At 41.6% G+C, this 23,835-nt stretch overlaps 1 protein-coding gene across 1 annotated transcript in view; it reads left to right on the forward strand.

Moving 5' to 3' along the window:
* Positions 1 to 213: 213 nt before the first annotated feature.
* C1QTNF7 (C1q and TNF related 7) overlaps positions 214 to 23,835 on the forward strand; it is a 101,424-nt gene continuing 77,802 nt past the window's right edge. Inside the window, exon 1 of the mRNA XM_004432281.3 lies at positions 214 to 426. Within this exon, the coding sequence (XP_004432338.1) occupies positions 414 to 426 (13 nt within the window). The 5' untranslated portion in view covers positions 214 to 413. The remainder of the gene's footprint in view (positions 427 to 23,835) is intronic.

A 23,835-nucleotide genomic window follows, 5' to 3' on the forward strand; every position in this document is an offset into this window, starting at 1 on the left:
ACCTGAAACCTTTGCTTCTCATTTGCCTCAGTCCCGGGTTTGCAGAAGAACGTCACCCACTCTTACTCGTTCTTAACGAGAGTATATATTAAGCTCTTTGAAATGTGAGTATTATGGGAAGGATCACAGTTGCTTTAAATTATAGAAGTTGGCAAGTGCCTGGGAGGAGCGGGAGGTTGTTTAAACTGAGAAAGACAGTTGCAAAACTTCGTACAACAGCATGAGCTCCAAGCTTCAAACACATTCTCAGGCTCAGACGAGCACTCCATTTTTCATCGTTATTTTTTGTATTGTTTTGAAGCAGCTTCAAATAATAAACATATTTTTGTTTTAAATTTTTTAATGGCTTCTAAATTCATGGGACAACCAAAGCAAGAAAGCCTCATGTTTTGGGGGAAAGTTTGATACCAGCAATGCCTAGAAAAGGTAAGCTACCATTTTCACTGCATTTTTCTATTTTTCCCTACCGTTTGGCCTTCATCAAAAATATTTACTGGAAGAACTTAAGTCAGCTACTTGTAAAGAAATGGGGAACTTGTAGAAAGTATGGGAACAAATGACAAATCAGAGGTTGGAAATGATAAACTCAGCGGTAGTGCTTTCTCCTGCTTTCTTTTCTGCTTGATGCACAAACCTCTGTGAAATATCTTTGACTATATGAAAAATGCCATTTCTCTTAGAAAATGTGTGCAGGTCTTCAGCATCTCCACTCTGATGTGCCTAGCATTCACTAGTGTGGTGATGGACTAATTTATTGCCAAATTCACAGTATTTATGTTTCTTTTCCCATTAAATGCAACTCAACTTCCGGAGCAATGATCTTCCTATTAACTCAGAAATCTTTCCCATGGAAGATTTTAATATCATTCCAAAAATTCTCAGAAATGTGGTTACTATGACTTCTTATAAACTTGTTTTGCAGAATATGTTTTTAAAAGTTAAATAAATCATTTGACTTTCCTCCGTAACGACAGAAGAGGATGTTAACAGTTATTGTGTCCTGGGGAAAAAAGTTCAATTTAAAGTTTGTTAATTCAAGTCGCAGTTGACTGACGATGCTGTTATCGGAATAGGGTGGCTTTGCCTTCTTGACTGTGCCTCAGAGACAGGTAGGGAGCAGAGGAGCTAAGATATTCCTTGTTTTACTATGCTTTAGTCTTATGAGAGGTATCTTGTGGTTTTAGGTGGAGAGACACGTAAATGGTGATGTGTTGTTCCTATTTCCCTGAGAAAGTCTCTGTTATCAGTGTTCCCATCTATCCGAGGCAGAATTCCAGGTGCAAAAAACTAGATATCTGCAGAGACCTGCAAATTCTTCAGTCAGGCTGCAATTTTAGCAGAGCCCCACTTTCATTCCTCCACGCACACATATGGACTCACAGGCAGAGGTTAAAAAGCCCTGTCGGTTTGACGGAGCCTGAGTGGTTTGGGGCATCTAGGCGACCTCGGTCTGTAAACCCACTGGTACAGAAACACTAGGAAACACGCCCGATAGGCCTGGGTGAGAATGTGAGGCGCTGCCCAGGCGCTGCAACCCTGCTTGGGTTGCAAAGGGCTCTACCTGCCTTGCTGTACCAGCTGTTGCTCTGTTTCTGGAATATTTTTTCCGTCTGTGTCAAACTCTAACTACATAAGGTGAATTATAGCGGCTTCCTCTGCCTTTTGCCGTCTCAGTGAAAGAAAAGACATTAAAATCAGAGGAAGGAGGTTACGATAGAAAAGCAGCTCGATCAGCTCATTGTCAGGTGGTCAAGAAAAACTGTTCCTTTTCCATCTACAGTTTGTGGAGGAAGTGAGGGACCTATGCGTGTCTGCCAATTCATTGTCCTTCTCCTTCCTGTAGCTTCTCCGTTCTCCCTGTCTCCCTCCACTTCTATCCACGCTGGCCATACAACATCAAGTGAGGGAGCGGTGGGTTGGATAGACAAGAGTAATACCATCTCCTCCTTCTCGCCCTCTCAGCCATTCTCAGGCCAGTTGGGGAAACCCCCACCCTATTTGGAGGGGGTCTCCAGGACCCCACCCCATGACCTCATCGCAGGCAGCCAGAGAGCTGGGATGGCCAGTGGTTGCATGGCGCCTGAGTGCACCCTGGGGATGGGTGGAGCCGAGAAATGCGCAGTGTGGCATGACGTGACTGCTGGGGAGTGGAGCTTGGACTTCCCATCACGGGCTCCCCTGGATGCTGGCGGCATTTCTGGAAGCCAGACCCGCCAGGCCCCACCTCTGGGCCCAAGAAGGCCCCAAAGAGGACAAAAAACAAAACGGCAATTAGGGTTACTAATGAAGCCCCGAGCCAGCTGACTCATCTGCTGCGCAGCCACTGGGGGGCTTTGTAATGAAACCTGGACGGCGCCCTGGAAAGGACAGGTCAGGATTGTCCCAAAAACGACACTGATGAGAGGCCCGATTTGACCTAATCACGCCTCCTCACCTCAGAAAGGCTGGTCTGGGAGAGAGGCAACATCTGCAGGACGGAGGGAGGTGAGTGTTAACTAATGAACTGCCACGGAGTGCAACTCAGGGTTGAACCAGGCTTAGCCCAGGGTGCTGGCTACAGTCGCACACTCCATGTCTGTGTACCAGGACCTGGAAAGCCCCAGGCCCAGAGTCAACCCCACATGGGGCTAGGAAAGAGACACTATTATAATTCACTAATCCTTAATTGAATGTCTGCTCTGTTTGGGAAAATTTACAAAGGCTCTTTGAACTGGGCTCTTGACAAAGACACCAAACATTAACAACAGTGTAGAAGTACGTGGAAGATGCAGAGAGGCTTTGCAAATCGGCCTGCTGAAATCAAAGAAGGTTTCCCATAGGGTTGCGCTTGAACTAGACTTTGAAGGAGGAGTGACCTATCATGAGAGAGGCAAGCAGGGCAAGAGCATCCAGGCAGAGGCCAGAAAGCAAAGGCACAGAGAGGTAAAGATCATGGCTGCTTCTGTGAACCAAGGAGTGTAGGGTGGTGAGGCTCCATTCCCAAAATGCATCCCAAGGAATAAGATTAATGGATGATTAATAAGAGGATAACCAAAAATATTGCCTGGTCAAGCGAATTTGGGAAGTGGAAAGCTGTGCACCACAGTGGACCAGGTGGACTGGACTCAGGTTCTGGGGTCACCAATGTCTAACTTCAAATCCCAGCTCTACCCCTTAACTGCTGGGCGAACTTGGACCCATTCAAGAGTCAGTTTCTTCATTTGTTAACTGACGATAATAATTATATCCATTCTTATGGGGACATTTTGAGGATTAAAGTAGAGATTTCATGTAAAGGGCCTACTATCAATGTGTCTGGCATATAAAAGCTCAATAAATGTTAGCTATTCTTATTTGCTGTTAAATCCTGGTTTCTTCACTGCAGGACTTCTCACATGTTTCACTTTCTTAATGTATCCTCTGTGTCTCCATGAGTGGGTCATTAGAATCTAATTTTTCCAAACTCATTAGAACATGGAACCATTGTTTTCCAAGGAGTATCACACAAACCATGGAATGCAGAATGCGTGCTGGAAAATGGTGAGGTTGAGTTGGCCTGGTGAGTTGAGACCACGTGGGCTTCAAGCACATGAAGTTTCCCAAGATTTAATTGAAATTTATCAAACTCTAGTACCCACTTCACCAATTGACTTCCATATTTCTATGAAACAGAAGCCCAACAACCGGGATTCTCATATCTAAAGAAGTTGACTTTTTTTTAACTATTGTCAACTTTTAGAAGGAAGAGAAAAGTGACAGCAAAGCAAATTCTTGTCAGTAATTTCACACCTCAAAGGTCAGCCTTTGCCTAGTTTGAGAGCCTCCTGTATGGAGAGCAATGCAAAGGACACAAGCTGGAATAAGACATGATCCTACCCTTCAAGGAGTTATTAATCCAGTGGGGAGAATAAAACGTGTTCCAATACCTAAAACGCAAAATTAGATTTACAAGAAAGAATATAAGAGAGGCTCTAAGTGAATGGGAGTTCAGAGAAAAGGAGACCACAGGTCCCTGGAGTAATCAGAGTATTACGTAACATTCTTTGATATTTACCATGTACAAGGAACTGTGCTAAGTACTTTACAATATGACTAACCCATGAGTACTTTATAAGGCTACCAGGTAGAGGTTGACTTGCCCATTTCACAGATGAGAACACTTAGCGCTAGGGAAATTCAGTAACCTGCCTGGAAGTCTTCCAAGAAGTAAGGGGCAGAGTACGATCTCACACTCAGGTCCACCTGATTTGTATCGCTCACCCAGGGAAGACTCTTCAGAGGAGGTAACATGTAATTTGGCCGTGAAGGATGGATGAAGATTGGTAGGAGGGGCATTCTAGGCAGAGAGAAGAATATTATCAAAAGCATGAAAGAGAACAGTGTAGGGAGTAGCAGAAAAGCCACCCTGGCAGAACAAAGTGCATGCATAGAGGGAAATGAACTCAAATGCCTGGGAAAAAAAAGACTTGGTTGGAATCAGATTATAGAAAGCCTTGAAAGCCAAACCACAATGTTTGGATTTTTCAGTCATTAAAAGTTCATAAACAAGAAAGAAACTCCTTGGCAGTTTATTGGGACAATGATTTAAGATAATTAATCAGTGTACAGGAGGGACAGAGACTACAACTCCAGTTGGGAACAGATATTTGTCCAGACAAGAGGGAGAGCAGCAGTTGTTCACACAGCAATTAAGGGGTGAGGATTCACATTGTGCCCTGTCTCCTAAACCTGTTGTACCAAGGCCTTGAACATCATAGTGGTCTTTCAGAATAACAACCCTGAGACCTCACGAGATCCAGATTCTGCGTGGGCCTCATACTCACCCCTGTGAAATGGAAGGGTGAGCTGGTTGACCTACAAGAGCCCTCCCAGCTCTCAAACTCCATGAAGATAAAACTCCAAGCACTTTTATGGAAATCACTAACTATACAGTTCTCGATTCAATCACTAGTTTCCAGACTTCTCCTTCCAATCAAGCAGGCATATTTCCAAAAGAACCTTAGGGTCCACAAAAGTCTTATGAGTTTGCAGCTATGGCAATTACATAATGGTGGTATAGGCATACAACGATTGGGGGAAGGTATATTTTAATATATCCCTTCAGGAGAAACTTTTAGTTATCCTCCTGGCTGACTGCCTTTTGCAAAATTCAGCTGTCTACCTCTTGTGACTGAGAACTCTTACTGCAGTTCATACCACCTCAGGATCTCATCGTGCTTTTGAACGAAAGGTGTTCATGTAGGTGTGGTATGATCTCCTCCAGCTCCCAAATAGGTGGTAAGCTTCCAGAGAGTAGGAATTAATTCATCTTTGGATTCTCCAATGCCTTACAACTATAGCAAGACTAAACAATCTACAAACACAGGTCTGCAAGAGAAGCCACATTTCCTTAATCTCTTTAATTCAACTTGAATCTGATTCTAAGAGTCCATGCCTGCAGGAACACTAGTTTCAGAAATTATCAGGCTCCTATCCCACAACCTCCAATACCAGGAAGGTCTTCCTGCATACCAGTTATGCCCACATTTATAAGTCACCTGTCCCTTTGATGTCCATGGATTATGTTTTCAAACCACGCTTGGGAACTGGGAATCACTGTCAAGGCCAGGAACCTGGTGGCTGAGCAATCCTAGGCAGCCCTCCCCTCTGGCCACACCGTGAGCATTTCCACTTCTCCCAGATGCACTGACCCCCAACCCCTAACCTCTCCAGGTCTGGGGAAATCTCCCATCAGAGGTCCCTCATTCCCCCTTTCCCAGTATATACTCTTGGGCTTGGACTTTCAGAAAAGAAAGGAAGTGTCGTTTTCAAGAAACTTCTGCTTCCTGCTTTGCCTGCCCAACCTTGAAACAAGAAAAAATTTACTAGGCAACATTCTTGGAATAAGCTGGGGGTGGAGAACACACAAATAAATATTTTCCTAAGTTATTCCGTCACACACCCAATAGGTATTCAATCATTGTCAGTGAAATGCGTGCCCGATAACTGGTGGAATGGCTGCCCAAGGTTGCTCAGTTTGCCACCAGAGGAGGTATGATTATGATCACCTTAATGAAGTCTTTTTATTAAGCAGCTACCATGTGTCACTACTTTACACATGCTGTCTCTGTGTCCTCATTTTTCAGATGAGGACAGGTGAGTAGCTTACCTAAGATCCTACAAGCACTAAGAGACGGAACAGGTATTTCATCACTGTATACACTACCTGCTGTATACCCTACCCACCTGTTAGTCACTTAGTAGCCACCTCAGTTGTCAGATCACAATGCTTGTGTTCAGATAACCCTTATTTTACTTAATAATGGACCCAAAACACAAAAGTGGTAATGCTGGCAATTCGATTATGCCAAAGAGAAGCCATAAAATGCTTCCTTTAAGTGAAAAGGTGAAAGTTCTAGAGTTAATAAGAAAAATAATTGTATGCTGGGTTTGCTAAGATCTACAGTAACTTTTATTACAGTATATTGTTATAATTGTTCTATTTTATTATTAGTTATTGTTGTTAATCTCTTATTGTGCCTAATTTATAAATTAAACTTTATCATAGGAGTGTATGTCTGGGATAAAATATAGTATATACAGTCATGCACTACATAATGACGTTTTGGTCGATGATGGACCGCATACACTACGGCAGTATTAGTACCATATAGTCTAGGTTTGCAGCAGGCTATACCATCTAGGTTTGTGTAAGTACACTCTATGATGTTCGCACAATGACAAAATCACTTAATGATGCATTTCTTAGAATGTCTCCCCATGGGTAAGCAATGCATGACTGAACAGGGCTGGGTACCATCTGAGGTTTCAGGCACCTGGGAGTCTTGGAATGTATCCCCTGTGGGTAAGGAGGGACTACTACAGTGTAACTCTGCTTGATATAGTAATAATCCCACAGAATGGTTTATTACCCCATCTCACTATTCATCTGTGCAGTCACAGGAAGGGAGATTTAATCCTATTTGAAAGATGAGAGCAAGGTAAAGTGACTTGTCCAAGGCCACAGAGCTACAAGAGAGCTCAAACTCCAGCACACTTTTGTCTGTCTACCTCCAAGAAAGGAGAGGGAGTTAATCCTATTTAATAAAAGGCTAATTATAGAACCGTATTAAATATTTGCACTTTTAGGCCCTTCTTGTGCTACCGATAACAGAAAACCATAACTCGTGTAATTCCCTTAAAATGCACCCCTCCAAATGTACTCTAACAAAATCTGAGAGCTCTCATCAAAACGTTAGTTGGTGGCCTTGCCAATTGCTAACATCCCCAAAGCAGCTTATTCTCTTAAATCAGTGATTTTTTAAATTTCTTTCTTGCACCATTAATTTTTTTAGAAGACTTTTTATGAAGTAATTTTTATCTTCTTCCACTCTAAAATCTAATATGACATCAATAGAATCTTAGTTAAGGGATATTTTGAATTTATCGGAATTACCAACCCATTTTATCACAGGTGTTCATATCAATTTCTCGGATCGTCAGCATCTCCTCTTTTCCTTCACAGTAAAGACCATATTCCTCAGCATGGTCTTAGGGGGACTTTGAAAATCTGTTTCTTGACCACCCTTCTTGTCCACCCTCATCCCTACTGTTCTCTTTCATAGATGCATATACCCATGTGTACCAAATACCACAGACTGGGGAGCTTAAACATCAGAAATTAATTTTCTCAGTTCTGAGGCTAGAAGTCCAAGAACAAGGTGCTGGCAGGTTTGGTTTCTTCTGAGGCCTCTCTCCTTGGCTTGCAAGTGGCCACCTTCTCACTGTGTCCTCACGTGGTCTTTCCTCTGTGCAGAGCACCCTTGGTGTCTCTTTGTGTGTCCAAATTTCCTCTTCTTACAAAGACACCAGCCAGATTGGATTAGGGTCTACTCTCAGGGCCTCATTTTAACTTCATCACCTTTTTAAAGTCCTTATCTCCAAATACAGTCACATTCTGAGGTAATTCAAAATGTGAATTTTGGGGGAACACAATTCAACCCGGAACAATCCATATCTATGCACAGTGAGCTCTTCACAGTCTCTCGGGCATCTCTTTTCTCTACAGAAGTCTAAAGAATTGAGTCCATTCCTTCGCCTTTGTATGAACTATGTTGAACCATATAAAACTGCTGACCTTCAACCATTTATTACCTACAAAAAAATGACAATTTTATATCATTCCAAAATAGTCTGGAGACTTAACAAAAACTCTCATTTTTTGAAGACAATTTATGTTCCAGGCCCTTAAAATATCACACAAATTGTTGATCATCCTCCTGTTTGTCCCTGAGGCTGAGATGGAATAGTATCCAAACAGACTTTTAGAATTTATCCACGCTACAAATTTCACCTTCAGTTTCAACACCAACGGTAGCAAAAAGCTCTTACTTAATAAGGCAGTCACTTCTGTTAAAACACCACTGCTCACCAGAATGTTCTTCTTTATTATATGAGAATCTGGCCCTTGTTAATGTCTCTCAATTGGTCCTTGTTTTGCTTTCAGAAGTAGCAAGAAGTCCACTTCTTCCCTCTGGTATTTTAAATACTTGAAGGCTGTCACCATCTGCCTTTCCAATCCTCTCCTGGGTCTCCCTGCACTTACAGGGAGGAATTCCCACTGGATACCATGTGGTTCACCGAGGATATCCATGCCCTTCTTGCATGGACATCCAGACCCAAACACCAGATTCCAGATGAGTTTCATGTCTAGTGCTAGCTCCACATCAACTTCATGGGGTGGATAGTGGCTACCCGGAGCCCCATATTGAGAAAGAATCAGAACCCAACCTCAATTCAGCAGGAAAGAACATAGAGTTTTGTGCGTGATATCTAAACAAGAATCAGACACTTTTGAGAGCTGTTCTAACTACTACTCTGGATATTGTCTGATAGCCCAGGGTACAGGGGAACTATTACTCTCTCTCATTTAAGTACTCTATTTTCCTTAATGCTAAGTTTGCATCAGCTTTGCTAGTAAGCTCATTTCATAAAAAGACTAAGATATTCAGACAATTTTTTGAACTTAGTTGTAGCAAAGCCTATTTTGACCCATGTTATGATGCTGTTTTTTTCATAGTTAACTAAAAAGAATGAAGAATTTGGAATTACGATCTCTTTGTGTGCCGGTTTCAGCCCTAACTCTTCCTGGTTGTGTGACTGTGGGCAAGTTATTTGAATTCTCAGAGCCTCTGTTCGTTCCTCATTGAAAATGGGAATAATATGTACCTACTCCAGTGGACCCATTGGTCCAATGAGATAAATGAGATATTATGTAAGAAAAAATATGCAAGCTAGAAGGTGAAATACACATGCTAGTTACTTCAGGAGCCTGATATCTTTGGCCAGCCAGTTAATCTTTCCCTCATCCTCTTTATTTAGGGGATTTCTTGTCACTGGACAAACTGACATCTAGTAGGGGATTAAAAATAAAAGTTCAAGCAGGAGGAATGAACACACACTAGCTACTCAGTGAATGGACTTGCATGTAAATGTAAACACATCAAGGGAAAGAATTGCAGCCAAGATGAAAGTGTCTCCACGATGCTGTCAAAGCAGAACAATGAGCAAAATCCTCTCCCTAGCCTGTTTTGATCTTTCAAGGCCTCAGATGTTTGGTTTGGGATGATATGTGCTTGCCATTTGCTCACACAGTTCTACATTGCTGTCCTACTGATTTTGCCTGCCAAAGAAAATATACCCATTTCTCAGGGACGTGCTGTCAGCAATACATTACCATAGCTCTAGGAAATACTCTAAATCAGGGGCTACTCTAAATCTAGGGACCAAGCAGGCAATGTGCATGGGTGATAAGCCTGTGGCTGAGACCCTGAAGGCCTAGGACAGCGTGCTCCACCCGAAGTGTGTGGTCACCATCCGCTCCAAAGGGTGGTGTCGGGGACAATGAGGCCTGACAGTGTCAGATCTTTAGATTTTTTTAAGACTATCCATATATCTGGATTTTTGTGTAAAATGTTCCTATTTTAAAAACACTTGCTGACTAGAAGGATGTGCAACTATGACATACAACTCTCTACTGGGGCTTTGGTTAAAAAAAAGGAGGAGGATTAGCAATAGATGTTAGCTCAGAGCTGGTCTTCCTCAGCAAAAAGAGGAGGATTAGCATGGATGTTAACTCAGAGCTGATCTTCCTTACAAAAAAAAAAATACACACTTGCTGTGTTTTTGACCTATAGAAATGGCAATTTCAAATGGTTCAACTCAATATAATCTAGAGACATGGAAAGAGTTCTTATTTTCTTGCTGTGTGGGAAATCTCAAGAGCTCTTTCCCTTCAAAAAATTTCCTAAATAAACATGCACACACATGCACACACGCTATAATAGCAATAGCTAACAGAGTGCACTTCCTACGCAGAAGGTACACGGGTAGATAGACCCTCATCTAATCCTCTCAACACTCTATAAGGTTGGTACTATGTTTATCCCTATCTTACAAATGAGATCCAAAGCCTCACCATCAGTTAGTCATGACACATACGTACATGACTATATAATCCCGTTGCCAACAGAGCCATTGTCCTTATGTCTCTTGGATTGGAAGAAGAAATTTAAAACGTATGTTACTGCCTACTCCCTCGGAGATGGGCAAGTTGGAGTGAACAATGATTCTTCTGGCCTCTTTTGGTAACTTTAAATCTCCATACTCCTTGTATTAGTCTGCTCGGGCTGCCATTACAGAATAATACCACAGACTGGGTGGCTTAAGCAACAAACATTTATTTTCTCATGTTCCTGGAGGCTGAAAGTCCAAGATCAGGGTGCCAGTAGTGCTGGTTTCTGCTGAAAACCCTCTTCTTGGCTTGCAGATGGCCGTCTTCTAGCTATGTCCTCACACAGCAGAGAGAGAGATCTGGCATCTCTTCCTCTTCTTACAAGGACACAGGTCCTATTGGATAGGGCCCCACCCTCATGACCTCATTTAACCTTAATTAACTCCTTAAAGATCGTATCTCCAAATACAGTCACGTTGGGGGTTAGGGCTTCAACATATGTATTGGGGAGGGGAACACACAATTAAGTCCCTATCACCCCACCCTCCTTCTAGGAGAGAATCAGCCTTTCCTGCCTTTTTCTCCTTTTCCAATCCTCACCCTTAGTCTACCCTTAGTCCTGGTGCGCTTCTTTCAGCCATTTCTCTCTTTCTACCCAATTCTTTGTGACGTGAGTCTCTTTCATTCCAGACAATTGCTCTTTTCTCACTTTCCATCTCCCCCTCCTTCTCGTCGTACATTCCCTTATTTCTCTCTTCCTCTGCTTTCTCTGCCCTTCTCTTTCATTCCAACCTTCTCCTTCTCCCGGGCCCTTTCCTCTCTCTGCGTTTCTTCTCTCCCACTTCTCCACACCTCCCCCTCAAGTTTAAATTCTTTGTTTGTAGTTATGCTTTATACCCTGCAGTATATCTGCCGCCCAACAACTGGAGTGCCTAGCACAGTGCCCGGCACGTGGTAGAAACCCTGTGAATGTCAGCATGCCCCTTCTACACAGGATTCGAGGCAAATTCAAAGAAATGTGCAAAATAAAGCAGTTTCAGTGGAAATGAAAAATCAAAGCCATGAGACAGAGGAGGAAGAAAATATGTAAACCACAAAGCCCAATCTGGTTATTGTGATTAAGCGTGAAATCTCACTTCCTGGCAGCAAATCCAGAGTATTTCCAGACTTGCAGTGACCCGTGTTCTCTCTGGGTGGGTGCTCAGGGTGAAAGGTGCAGGAGGGGAAATGAATAGCCTTTCTTTTGCCCTGACCCAGGGCCTGCCTCCAAAAACTGGTTTTCCCCAGATGTCAGCTTTCTTTTCAGCATTCCATAGATCTCTCACCGGCTATGCTGCGCTGCATTGTGTGAAAATTGACTCCAATCCTATTTAGAATGCTGTTTTATGTAGCAAAGAATGCAAATCTTATAATTAAGGCAATTTGTAGTTGAAGTTGTTGTTGGAATGTTGCTGAAGGACCTCTGCCATCCTTGGTTAATCAGAAAGCTGGCTGAATGCAGGTTCAATGACAGCTGGGCAGTTTACGGGAGAAAAGATTCAGATAAGGGAAGGAAGGAAGGTTTTCTGAATCCTCTTCTACTTTCCCCTAAAGATACTCCCTCTCCTCGTCTCTCCTTACACTGCACTCTGCCCTCTTTCCAGTCACCATCACCTTCCCTCTGAAGCCTGCACAGAAACCCGTAACGCCCGTATCTCCATCTCGGGCCACTCCCTCTCAACAAAACCTAGTCATTTATTTCCAACACTTTCTCGTGAGCATAGAAATCTAACCATCATCACAAATTTTCTGTTTTCTTATGGATCCAGCTATTCTTCCAAAATACACCCTATAACTGGTCAGTGCCTAAGACTATCACTGTTATATCAGACTCTGGACACCACATGTCAGCTAGGCCATTGTCAAGCTGAACTGGAGGTGACTTGGGTGACCAGAAGATGAGAACGATTAAAACTAAAGCACACAAAGACAGACTGCAGGGTGCTACCCTGGAGAAGGGAAAACTGATGGGAGACATGAGACTGATTTCAGGTATTTGAATATCTCCCTCAAGTAGGACTTCTGAAGCAATTCTTCAAGATTTGGCATCAATTACTTAGGATTCTAATCCAGAGAGGATGTGACTTGAGTTAGAATCACAGCTCTGTCATTTTCTAGTCTTGCGTCCTTGGACAGCTAACTCTTGCCATTTCCTTGCTGTAAAAATGAGGTTAATAGTATCCAACTCATCGAGGTTACCGTGAGGATGTAATATGGTGCCCAATCAATCATAGCTTGGATTGCTATCCCTGGTACTTGTATTGAAATGCAATAGAAGAGAAAGCATTAGATAGTCAGTTGTTTGGAGTTATCAAGTTGTTTGGATCATAAAGCATAAGATTTTCTTTTTTTCCTTCATCTCTCTTTCCCCACCCATTCAGCCGTACTTTGAACCTGCATTTAGTAAGCTTTCTGATTAACCAAGAAGGGCAGATTTCCTTTAGCAACAACTCCAATTATAAATTGCCTTAATTACAACACTTGCTTCCTTTACTACACAAAACCACATTCTGAACAGGATTTGAGTGAAATCCTGAAGATATTCAGAAGTGTTTGGTGTGGGAGAAACAGAGCTTTGCAATATTGTATAAATAAAAAAGAGAGGGAGTTTTAGCTGTGGTTCTCAACCTCAGCTGCACCTTAATCATCAACAAGGGAGCTTTGAAAAATCCCAAAGCTCAGGATCACCCTAGACCATTACAGCAGAATCTCTGGGGGTGGAATCCAGGAGTAAATAATTTGTTAAAGACCCCAGGTGATTCTAATGTGCAGCCAAGATTGAGAACCATTGTTTTAAGGGAAGTGGCAGCCAATGGGGTGAAAAGCTACAGAGTTGACAAGGCTGTATTCTGTACACATGGTGTGAGCACATGGATCACTTTCTAGAGAGACCTTTCAGGAGAGCTGTGGAAACAGAAATCAGGCTGTGGAAGGAAGGAGTGAGTGGCTAGGAAGAGTTTACAGCAAGTACGGCTTAATCTTTCAACAAACGTGGTGCAACCTGGAAGGAAAGAGTGAGGAAGACACTTGAAGAGTTAGCAAAAGCAAAATAATTCATTTTTAGAATGTCATGTACTTTTAGAAGATGGGAGACTAAAGATATTCGAACCAGAGATGAGTCTACCCTATATTGCGTGTTTGCAATTTAAACTTTGGAAAATAGTGAAAAAATGTTTGTATTGATCCAGTAGATTTCATCTTGATGATTTGAGATTCATCACAGGATCTTGACCAATATGCCCTCCACTTTACGCCTCATTACTCCTTTCATTTTGACTGCCATTTGTTAAATTTCCTGCTGTGGGTCAAATATGTCACTTGATTACCTCTCTCAGTCCTCACGAAATCCTGTAAAGTGGCTGCCTCCCATTTTACAGAAGAGGAAATTGGTCAGGCAAAATCAAGATTCAAACCTAGGTCCATATGACCCCAAAACCTATGGTCTTTTCACCCTGCCACTGTGCCTCCAGATAAAGCAAAAATTCAATCCTCGGAGAGCTCTCTGCCTCCATCGAAACTTGCAAAATGACAAAAACTATGCCCTGAAAGGTAAAGACCCAGCACCAGGGCCTCCGAATGAAAATGCATGAGAGGCTACAGTTCCTACTTCAGGTTGCCAAAGGGCTTGAGCAAGGTACAAAGCATTTCGGAGAGGGGTGGGCATGAGGTCTTGGCCATCATTGGCACAGATGCCCAGGAACATAGTGGAGGAGCAGCCAGAGTTGGGAGTGCCCACAACTGACACTAATCTGAAAATCAGCATCCTGAGCTGCATGCTCAGGTGTGGTGGAGTTTGAACAGGAACGGCCCTCAACACTGTTCTTCTCCACCTGCTGCCCACTCCTTCCTCCTTCCCTAGACACGTAGTCCTTGCTGACTTTTGACCACCAAATCATCCGACATGTGCCAGCTCATTTGGCCGTCGTCTCTTGCAGAAACTGAATCTCCACTTCCCTTGATTACCCCTAAAAATTGATTAGTGTCCAATTTCAAGCAATACCTTCCTTCTAGTACATCCAGGTATATATGGTCCAGAGGGCTGCTTTCATTTCTGGAATATTAGCTTAGAGGAGAATGGAATCTAATAAAAAATATAATATTAGTTCCACATAGTTGCATAATCTGTGTCAAAGAGAGATTTTCATTTGGGCTGCCATCTGTAGACATTATTATTAGTTACCCCTTGTACTCAGATGGGGGAGTGAGCAAAACATTGCTTTCCCTTCCAATCAAAAGGCCTGGAGATTGCTGATGCAATGTCTGCATGAAACAGCCAATGACATTTTGTGTTGCCTTTTTTTAAAAAAAATTTAATATTGTATTTTAAAAGACACTGGCCAGCAAGGTCATTCCAGGACAAGTTTTAGATTCTTTGAGAATCAAGTCGAGTAAGACCATCACAGAGACTGTTTAGTTTGGACAGACAAATTGCCAACATACCCATAAACAGGAGGATCGGCTGAGCATTTTTCTTTTGGCTCTGATTTTCAGATTTTCTTCAAAAGCTAGTCTAACAAAAATGCGAGAGAAGCCATGTGATACACCCATAAAACACAAAGACCTCAAATAGAGTTTGTGTCTTAGATCAAATCAGTCCAGGGAGTTTGTAGTGATTCGGACAAGACTCCCGTCTATAATGTCCCTAGTTGATTATAAAAGTCATCAGAAGAAAGGAAAGGTGGGGCATTTGCTGAGTGCCTGCTGTGTGTCTGGCATGTGCCCTGCATCCTAAGCTGGACAAACATGATCTCATCCAGTCCTTCCAAGTAGCCCCTGAGGTTGGAATTATTCCCATTTACCAAGAAAGAAATAGAAGCTGAAGGAGATGAAAGAACTGGACACGGCAAGAGTAAGGGTGAGATAGGAGTTGGAGAATGAGATTGAAACTACTATTTGTCCAAAATGTCTTTGAATCAATGAATGAATTAATCTTAGAAGGTAACAAAAAAAGAAATATATTATAAAATGAATCTATAGGTCCTGTATCCGTTCTAAGCCTTGGAAATTGGAAGCTGGTGTTTTGTGTGTCTAAAGCTTCAGTTAAGATGTATCCCAGTATTTGTGGATCTCTGTGAAGAGGCAGCTCTATCACCTCTTCCTCCACTGCTGTTTTGTGGAAGGCTGGTTATGCATACTTAATCCTCACCAAAACCCACTTTACAACTAGGGACCATAAGGCTCAGAAGTCTCAAACTTCAAGGGAGAGAAGGTTAGACAGGGTCTTGAAGGGATGAGAGGACCCACATACCCAGTGGAGAAGAGGGGAAAAAAGACTTGCATATGAAGTCCTTGGTGAAGGCCAAGTAGCCCTGTTTGATCAAAGAATGTTCTGGAAAGAAAGTAGTGAGATAAAAGTTACATAAATGTTCAAACTATATGAAGGACTTAGAATACAGTAAAGGTCATTTTGACTTTATTCTAAAGGAACTGGGAACCCATCAAAGGCTTTTGAGAGAGGAAGACATGTGGGAAGCAGAGTTTTAGAAGGATTAAGCTGGCCGTGGTGTGTGGGAGGCCAGATGGGGGACTTTCTTCAGAAGAATTCCATGACACTTCAGGCCATGGCTGTTTTGAGGCTCTGTGTGCTATTTGGGCTCTGCTATATTCCATTCAGTTGAAGCAAGCATCTTTAGGCTGTTTGTGCTCTGCCTAACGGGTTACGTGGAATGATCTAAATCCCATGTCCTTTGATGTAGAAATGTTATCCCTAACAGTGAGTGAATTCTAGGAAATCTTCCAGCAAAGAATACCCGCTAAAGAAGGAGTCCCCACACTACACATGTGTTGACCTTAGGAAGCAGGAAGACGGCGATAAGGGGAAAGCCACTGGGGCAAAAAATGTGCTTGCCTCTTAAAGAGTTGTTCCCAATGCTGTAGGACACAAATTTAAATTATGGGCACCAAAGCAGAAACGTCAGAATGTGAAGGGCTCCCTTGAACTTTGTTAATACTCAAAGAGCAATTTTCCATAGTGACATTGCCTCACCTCACCCCTGCTCACGTATGCATACACTGTACCACTGGATTCTTGTTTTCATCAAAGCAATTTCCAGAGATCAATGCGTGAGGAATATCCTAGCCAGGATTCACTTTGCGGAGGTTAATGGGCCCATGCTATCTACAAGTTGTAAAAATTCAAGACTAGGAGAAGAGACTGGAGAACTAGGATTGAATCCCAGTTCACTTAACCATATGATATAGGCAAAATCGTTCAGCTGCAGAATAGTAACGAAAACGTGAGGATCAGATGAACTAATTTGGATGACAGCATCATACTTAAAGTAAGGAACTGACACAGTGGGAAGCAGCGTCATAAATCAACGTCTACAGGGCCAGGAAGGAGATGCAAATGAATGTAGTGGGCTGGGTGAAGACCTGAGAAACTTAAGCCTGCATTCCGCACCCAAACAGGACACCAGCTACTCGGCCCCACTCAATTTATCTTCTAATTTTTAAATAATAGCAACTAATTCAGATCATTTGTTAAACTGCAAACAAAGCATTGGACCAAATTTGGCTGCCAGTTTGCAAACATGGACTGGTGGCTTGCCGATATTACACTGAAACCCCAGTTCTGCCACTTGATAGCTGTGTTTAAACAAGGTCCCACACCTTCTCTAAAGCTTACTTTCCCCATCAAAGAAATGTGGTCATAAGGACAACTGCAGAGAGCAGTGGTGGAGATTCACTGAGATCAATTGCCCAGGGGCTCATCAATCAGAAGGAGGCTTGAGCAGGAGATGGAAGTCCCCTTGCTGTGCCAACATTAACCCTTTGGTTGCTGATCTGCATGGAGGTCTGGTGGGTGGGAGCTTGGCCTAATAGCTTTTACCAAAGCCCTTCATCAAGTTCTCAGTTCCCCATAATATTCAATAAATGATGACAATTATTTTTGATGTTCAATTAAGAATCGTCTCTTGTATCTGCTCCTCACTATCCAGAATGGCTATCATGCCACTTGAAACTGTGCTCTGTGTTAAGGGGGATAAAATATGAGAAAGACACAGGCCCTGATTCTCAGAGGATATACAACATTTAAGTGACTCATCACAGGTCAGGACAATGTAGTTAGACAGGGGCTGGTCCCTGCAACCTTCGGAACCTTGACTGCTTGGGTTTGGCCTCCTCCATCACGGTTCTGGTAGGTGTAACAGCAAAGGTCAGGTCCACAGAAGAGGATTTTTGGGGTCTCCCCTTGGACAGCCAGCCATCCTATGACTAGCCAGGGCTTTGGGATTGGGGCAAGTGACCAGGCATTTGAGAATTGGGTTTTACGGGTGAAAGTAATCCATCAGTCCTTTAAAAACACATTCAGTCAATTCTTGCTATTCGCGGTAGATATTTTCATTATAAAATCATTCCAAAGTCTAAATTACCAAATACTGAACCATTGCTCCTGGGACAAATACAGGCTTAGGGTCCTGCAAGCATCTGGTCACAGCATTTATGGCAATTGATCAAAATATAACTTTGTTTTACGTGTGTTTCTGTTTAAAGACACTTTAATACATATTGTCGATTCATTAACATTGAACTCATGGCAACAGAGCTGTAACTCATGCCTGAACGAAGCTTATCTAACACACATATTTTCTCCATAAGGCACGTCACAGCTTCCTTGCGCTTAGGAGCACTACATAGCTCTTCTATGCTTGGGGACCATTTTAAACAGCAAAATCACCAACAGAAACCAAAAAGTGCAAAAAACCTGGCACTAAACAGAATATGAAAAGGATTCTTATTTGCAGTATGAAAGCTAAAAGAAGAAGGCACAGTGTCACCTTGTTTGACCTCAACTGGGAATGTGCACATCTGGTGACTCCAATTTTTCACTGCTCCATGTATATCTGTAAATGACCGTGAAAGCACCATGAGTATTGATTTTGGAGTTACAAATAAATTTCAGCAAGGAGGTGAATTTGCAAACATAGAATCTGTGAATAATGAGTCTTGACTGTATCTAGAAGTCATTCACACACTATTATTTCAGACATAACATTTGCACTTAAACTCAGCCTGGCAGGACTCCCGTCAAGTCAGATCAGCTCACTTTATATTTAAGACCTACAAGCCCAGAGGACACCATGATTGTCGAAAGAAAATAAAATGTTCATTTACAGTCGGGTTTATTTTTCTTTGAAAAAACATAGACCCCAAATGGAACTATTCCTGAGACATTTTTCCAAGATTTTACACCAGCCACTTGCATATTTTAGCATTAAATTGATAGAAAATCTTCTTCCTATTAAGATAGACTCTCTTCCTGGAACTTCTACTAATTGATCCTAGTTCTGTCCTTGGGAACTACACAGAACAAGATCAGCCCTCCTTCCACATGGTGGTCTCTCAAGTATCTGAAGACACTACCAGTTCCTTTTTCCAAGACGGCAATGTGCCACTTTGAACATCCCCTTCTCTCATAATTTCCCCAATTTCACCATCTTTGTCACTTTCTTGGAACGTGTTCTAATCTCTCAGAAATTAACTACCATCTCCTGTGTAGGCTCTAAAATAAAATGGGTAGCCTCAAACCCTGCTGGTAATGCAGTTAATTTACACAACTTTTCTGGGGAGTAATTTGGCAATGTATATGAAACTCTTTAAAATAAGCATATCCTTCCATGTCTTAAAATTTATTCTAAGGAAATAATCATGGACATGTGCTAAAATTTAGTTATGAGGATATTCATTACAGGATTCTTTATCATTCCTACATATGGAAACAATCTAAACACCCAAGAATAGAACAACATTAAAGAAATTATGGCACATGCATAGAGCCATTAAATACTATATAGTCACTAAAATGACAATGTGAGCAAATCTACATTGACTTACATAAGTATTCATATAACGGCAATAGAAAAGAAGATTCTAAAAGAGTGGGTATAATCTGATTACATTTTTATTAAAACACCTATTTATTAAAAAATAGAGAATAACTTTCCCAAAAGGTTAACAGTAGCTCTCTAAGGTTGATTCAATTTAAAGTGTTTCTCTTCTTCTTTATTTTTTTCTACAATAAGCTATTACATTCATAGTAAGGAAAAACAATTCTGTTTAGTGTTTTAAAAAATTAAAATCAAAACAACTTCTTGGTAGTTTCCTATTGCTTTCAGGAAAGAGTCCCAACACCTGATCTTACCTCTTAGGCCTCATCTCCTAACAGGTCTTGTGAGCACTTTCCACTTCGGCCATAAGGAATCACCTAAAATTCCCCCAATTTGTATCTCTGTTTTCCACCTTACACTTTCTGCTTGAGATATCCTCTAGGTTTAGAAACTGGTGTGGGGAGATCATTCTAAATTACACAACTAATAAAAAGGCAAAACCAATCCAGGTGGTCTGTCTCTAAAGTCCATGCTATCTCCCCAGGATCAGAATGAAAATCTGGGATGATCAATGTGATATTTTTCTAATTGTCTTCGTGCCATATTTAATCTTGGCATAGCCAAGTTAGTCACTTACACTGTTTACAACATTGTCTGGAGAAGAAGAAAACCCTGAGGTATAGTCTTTTCCATTGACATATATACAGAGGGTCAAAATGATTCCAAAAGTGTGTTTTTCCCTTTTGAAGGAATGGTCCAGGGTATCTGGAGCAATATTTTAACCAGACATTAAAGCCCAGTTTGCAAACACATGCCCTGCGTAGATTTTGCTAATATAGTCTATTCTGACTTCTTTGTCTCTTCCGTTATAAGAATTTAATATTGAATTTCAAAACCCAAATGGCATAAATAAATTCCAGATGTCTTCTCAAATCCTTAAATATCACATTAGAATAGAGAGAGACATTGCCATGTATGAGTAGATTGTTACATTTTAATTCACTGAAAAGCCAAAAGGATTTCTGAGCAATTCTTGAGCCTTTCTTCCATGAAGAAAACACATGAGTTCTTCAGAGTTTCATACGGAGCTGAGTCCTCAAGATTCATAGCCCAGCTGTTTCACATGTGTTCTGCTTTATTTCTCCCCTCAAGGGGTAAAATAGCACCATCATGAATGCAGGGTCCTGGGGCCTGGCTGCCTCAATTCCAATCCAACTGAATGACTTTGGGCAAGTCACTTAACCTCTCTATTCCTCAGTTTTCTCATCTGTAAGATGGGGATAATCATAGTACCTACCTCATATGGGTTGTTGTGGAGATTGAGTTAATAATTTAAAGTGTTTAGCACAGTGCTAGCCACACAGCAAAATGTTTGCACTCATTATTACCTGAGAGGTGTGTGTGTGAAGAGCTGATGTAGGAAGTCCTCAATGGCTAGGAAATTCCTTTCCTTTCCTTCCCTCCAGATAAACAGGGCAAAGTCTCCTGAACCTTGGACTAAGAAGACTCTCATCTTCTGTGAGTGACTAACAAGCTAACTTTAGATCCCACACCCCTTCTCTCAGCCTAGCCCAGCCCAGACTTCCCCTACCTGAGTCAGCATTGCTGATCCTTGTGCCCGAGCCAAGCCATCCCACCAACTGTGCATCCAGGGGAACTCCATTTGTGAAAATTTAAAAGCTGTCCTCAGTGGACTGTGGATGCAGTTTCATATCCCCAATTAATTAAAGGAGATCATATATGTAAAACACCAAAGTGTCGTAATAAGTCTCAAAAAATGAAAGTTTTCTTCCTTGCCCCCTCCCCCCATTAATGATTGGTACCTATGTTTGCAAGAAACACTTAATTATAACCATTAAAGACCATCATTGCTAACCTTCAACAGAGAATTTACAGTCCATATATCCTTCAGCATCTCAGTTTCATACCTCCAGATCATGCGTTGGTGCCAGATGGCAACTGGACAAACTTGGCGCTATTTCACTCGTGACATTTCTTTTCACCTCTCAATAGCAATGAAAGCTTGCAGAATATTTTATTGTTTACAGATCCTTTTCACATACATCACATTTCTTACTTTTCATATCAGCTCTATAAGTAGATTCCATCATCATCATCATCATCATCATCATCATCATCATCATCATGATTTTGCAGTGTGGAAAACTAAAGCCTAAACAGATGGAAAAAACTTGCCTAAAATCATGCAGCTGTAAGTGACTCAGTGAGGATTGGAACCTGGGTTCTCTGCCTTGAAATTCTGTGCTTTTTGCTACCAAACTTCACTGCTGAAGTTGTAGGATTGAAGAATGCAAACCTTAAAATAAGCCTCATTAGTTCTTTGCTTGCATCACTTCTGTTGGATTTTCTTCTTTATTTTAAGCTTTGATTTTTCTGTTTTCTCTAATGTTGCCATGGTTGGCAAGATTCAGCCCAGCGCAGTCCTCAGCCGGGTTGGTGCTGTTTCTGTAGGCTATAATGATTGTGTGTTGGATGGTTGGTTTAAAAAAAGAAAAAAGACATGTTTAGTTGGTGTTTCAAGCAGAATTTTGTTAGACTGTAGCCAAATGATGCCTCATCTAGACAGAAAAATGGACTATTCCAGAAAGCTTGTTCGGAAAGAAACCAAATATTTTGCAACAATGAAGTATTATACACAAATCTGAAAGTATTCCATATTGAGAATAGAATGGAAATGTGGAGGAGAGCTGTGTCAGTTAGGGAATGTGTTTGACTTCATGTAACAGAAACTCAACTTAGGTGGCCACAGAGGAATTTATGTTTCTCATCTAAAAAGTTAGTTTGGAGACATGCGGTCAAGGGTTGGTGTGATGGCTTCACAGTGTTGTGCGACCAAGGTACTTGTATCGTTCTGCTCTTCCAGCTTGGTATGTGGCTCTCTTTATCATGATCGCGAGATGTCTACTCCTTCTCAGGGTCATGGCTGCATTCTGGGTGAACGGCAAAATACAAAGAACAAAATCCAGACAGGTGACACCTGCTGTCTTTCCCCTTCAGGAAGTTTTCCAGCAACCTCTTCCATCAACATCTGCTTACACATCATTGTCCCAACTGGGTGGGTCACATGGCCTTCCCTGGCCACAGGGAGTCTGCAAAGGTGGGTATTTGCCTGGTCCCTTTGCCTCCCCAAACAAATGAGCCCTCTGTTAGTACAAAAGAAAGGCAAAATGGGCACTGGAAAGCAATTAACAGAGTCAGCTACTATCATTCATTGAGGGCCTGCAATGTGCTGGGCACAAGCTAAGACAATGCCAAGAAAGAGATGACACTATCCTTACATTGGACATCAAGAAAGTGATATCCAGAGAGATGTAAAATGTGAAATGACATGTCCTTTTCTTGCAAGATCGCTATGTGGATTTTTCTCATGTAACAATGCCTGGCACAGAATAGATACTCAAAAATGGTTTCAAATGTTTCCCTTCTCTTTATCCTGTCTCTCAAATGAAATTAGAGATGCAACACCAGCCTCCACTTGGAATGCCTTGATATTTGCATTGTCTAATTAATCTTGTTATGATCTAACTATGGCTACAGTTCTGGGCAGTGTATTCGTATCCCCCAATGCCTGGCACGCATAGCACTGTTGACTTTATTAGATCATGTCAAATCTTTCCTGTTTGATATGTTCCCTCTTTTTGATTTTCTCTACAGAGTTGTAATGACATTGTTTTCACTTTTAACTTCATCAGCTAAGATATAAATAGTCTTTAGTTTGGTTTGGTTTTTATCAGCCTCTTCATAGTGCTCGGCACTTAGTAGAAACTCAATGATATTTGTTGAATGAATGAATCTCAGCCTCATCATTTACTGGCTGTGTGATCGTGGGCAAGTTTCATAACCTTCCATGGTGAGAATAAAATAAATATCTGTTGTTATAAGCCACTGAAATTTGGGAGTTGTTCATTATGCTGTACATTACAGCTGCAACAGCTAATGACTACAGCCTACCGCCACATAGTGAAGGAGGGAAATGCATGGGAAAGAGATGCTCCCCAGGTAATGCCAAAAACAGTCACTATAGAATAGTACCCTTGCTGTAACAAGACACACTGTTTCTCTAGCATTTGTTAAAATTAACAGATAATCCTGAATTGTAACAACCTCACATATAATAAATCTGAAAAATGACACACAAACTTCTCCAAAGCATACTCTGAGGTTTTTAGAGCATGTATAGAATGCCACCAAGGAAAAGAAATGTTTTCTGGGCAAGCATCATTCTGCTGTACCAGTGGGCAAGCACATGGAATTCCAACAATAAAAGAAAATAGCTAGAATGCTTATCTCGCTGACACAGCTGCACTATAAACAAGTTAGATTTGAGTTATGGGAAACAATTAAACAAGCTCTTTGTACAGAGAGTATAATGGGTAAAGAATCTCTCCTTTGTGAGGCAAAAATTGCATCTTTTGATTGTCAGTGCAAACCAAAGCTGGAGTAAATTTGGAGATCGGCTGTATGATCCCCTGG

The sequence above is a fragment of the Ceratotherium simum genome, chromosome 8, assembly GCF_057802395.1.
Source record: "Ceratotherium simum simum isolate JZ-2026a chromosome 8, ASM5780239v1, whole genome shotgun sequence".
NCBI lineage: Eukaryota > Metazoa > Chordata > Mammalia > Perissodactyla > Rhinocerotidae > Ceratotherium > Ceratotherium simum.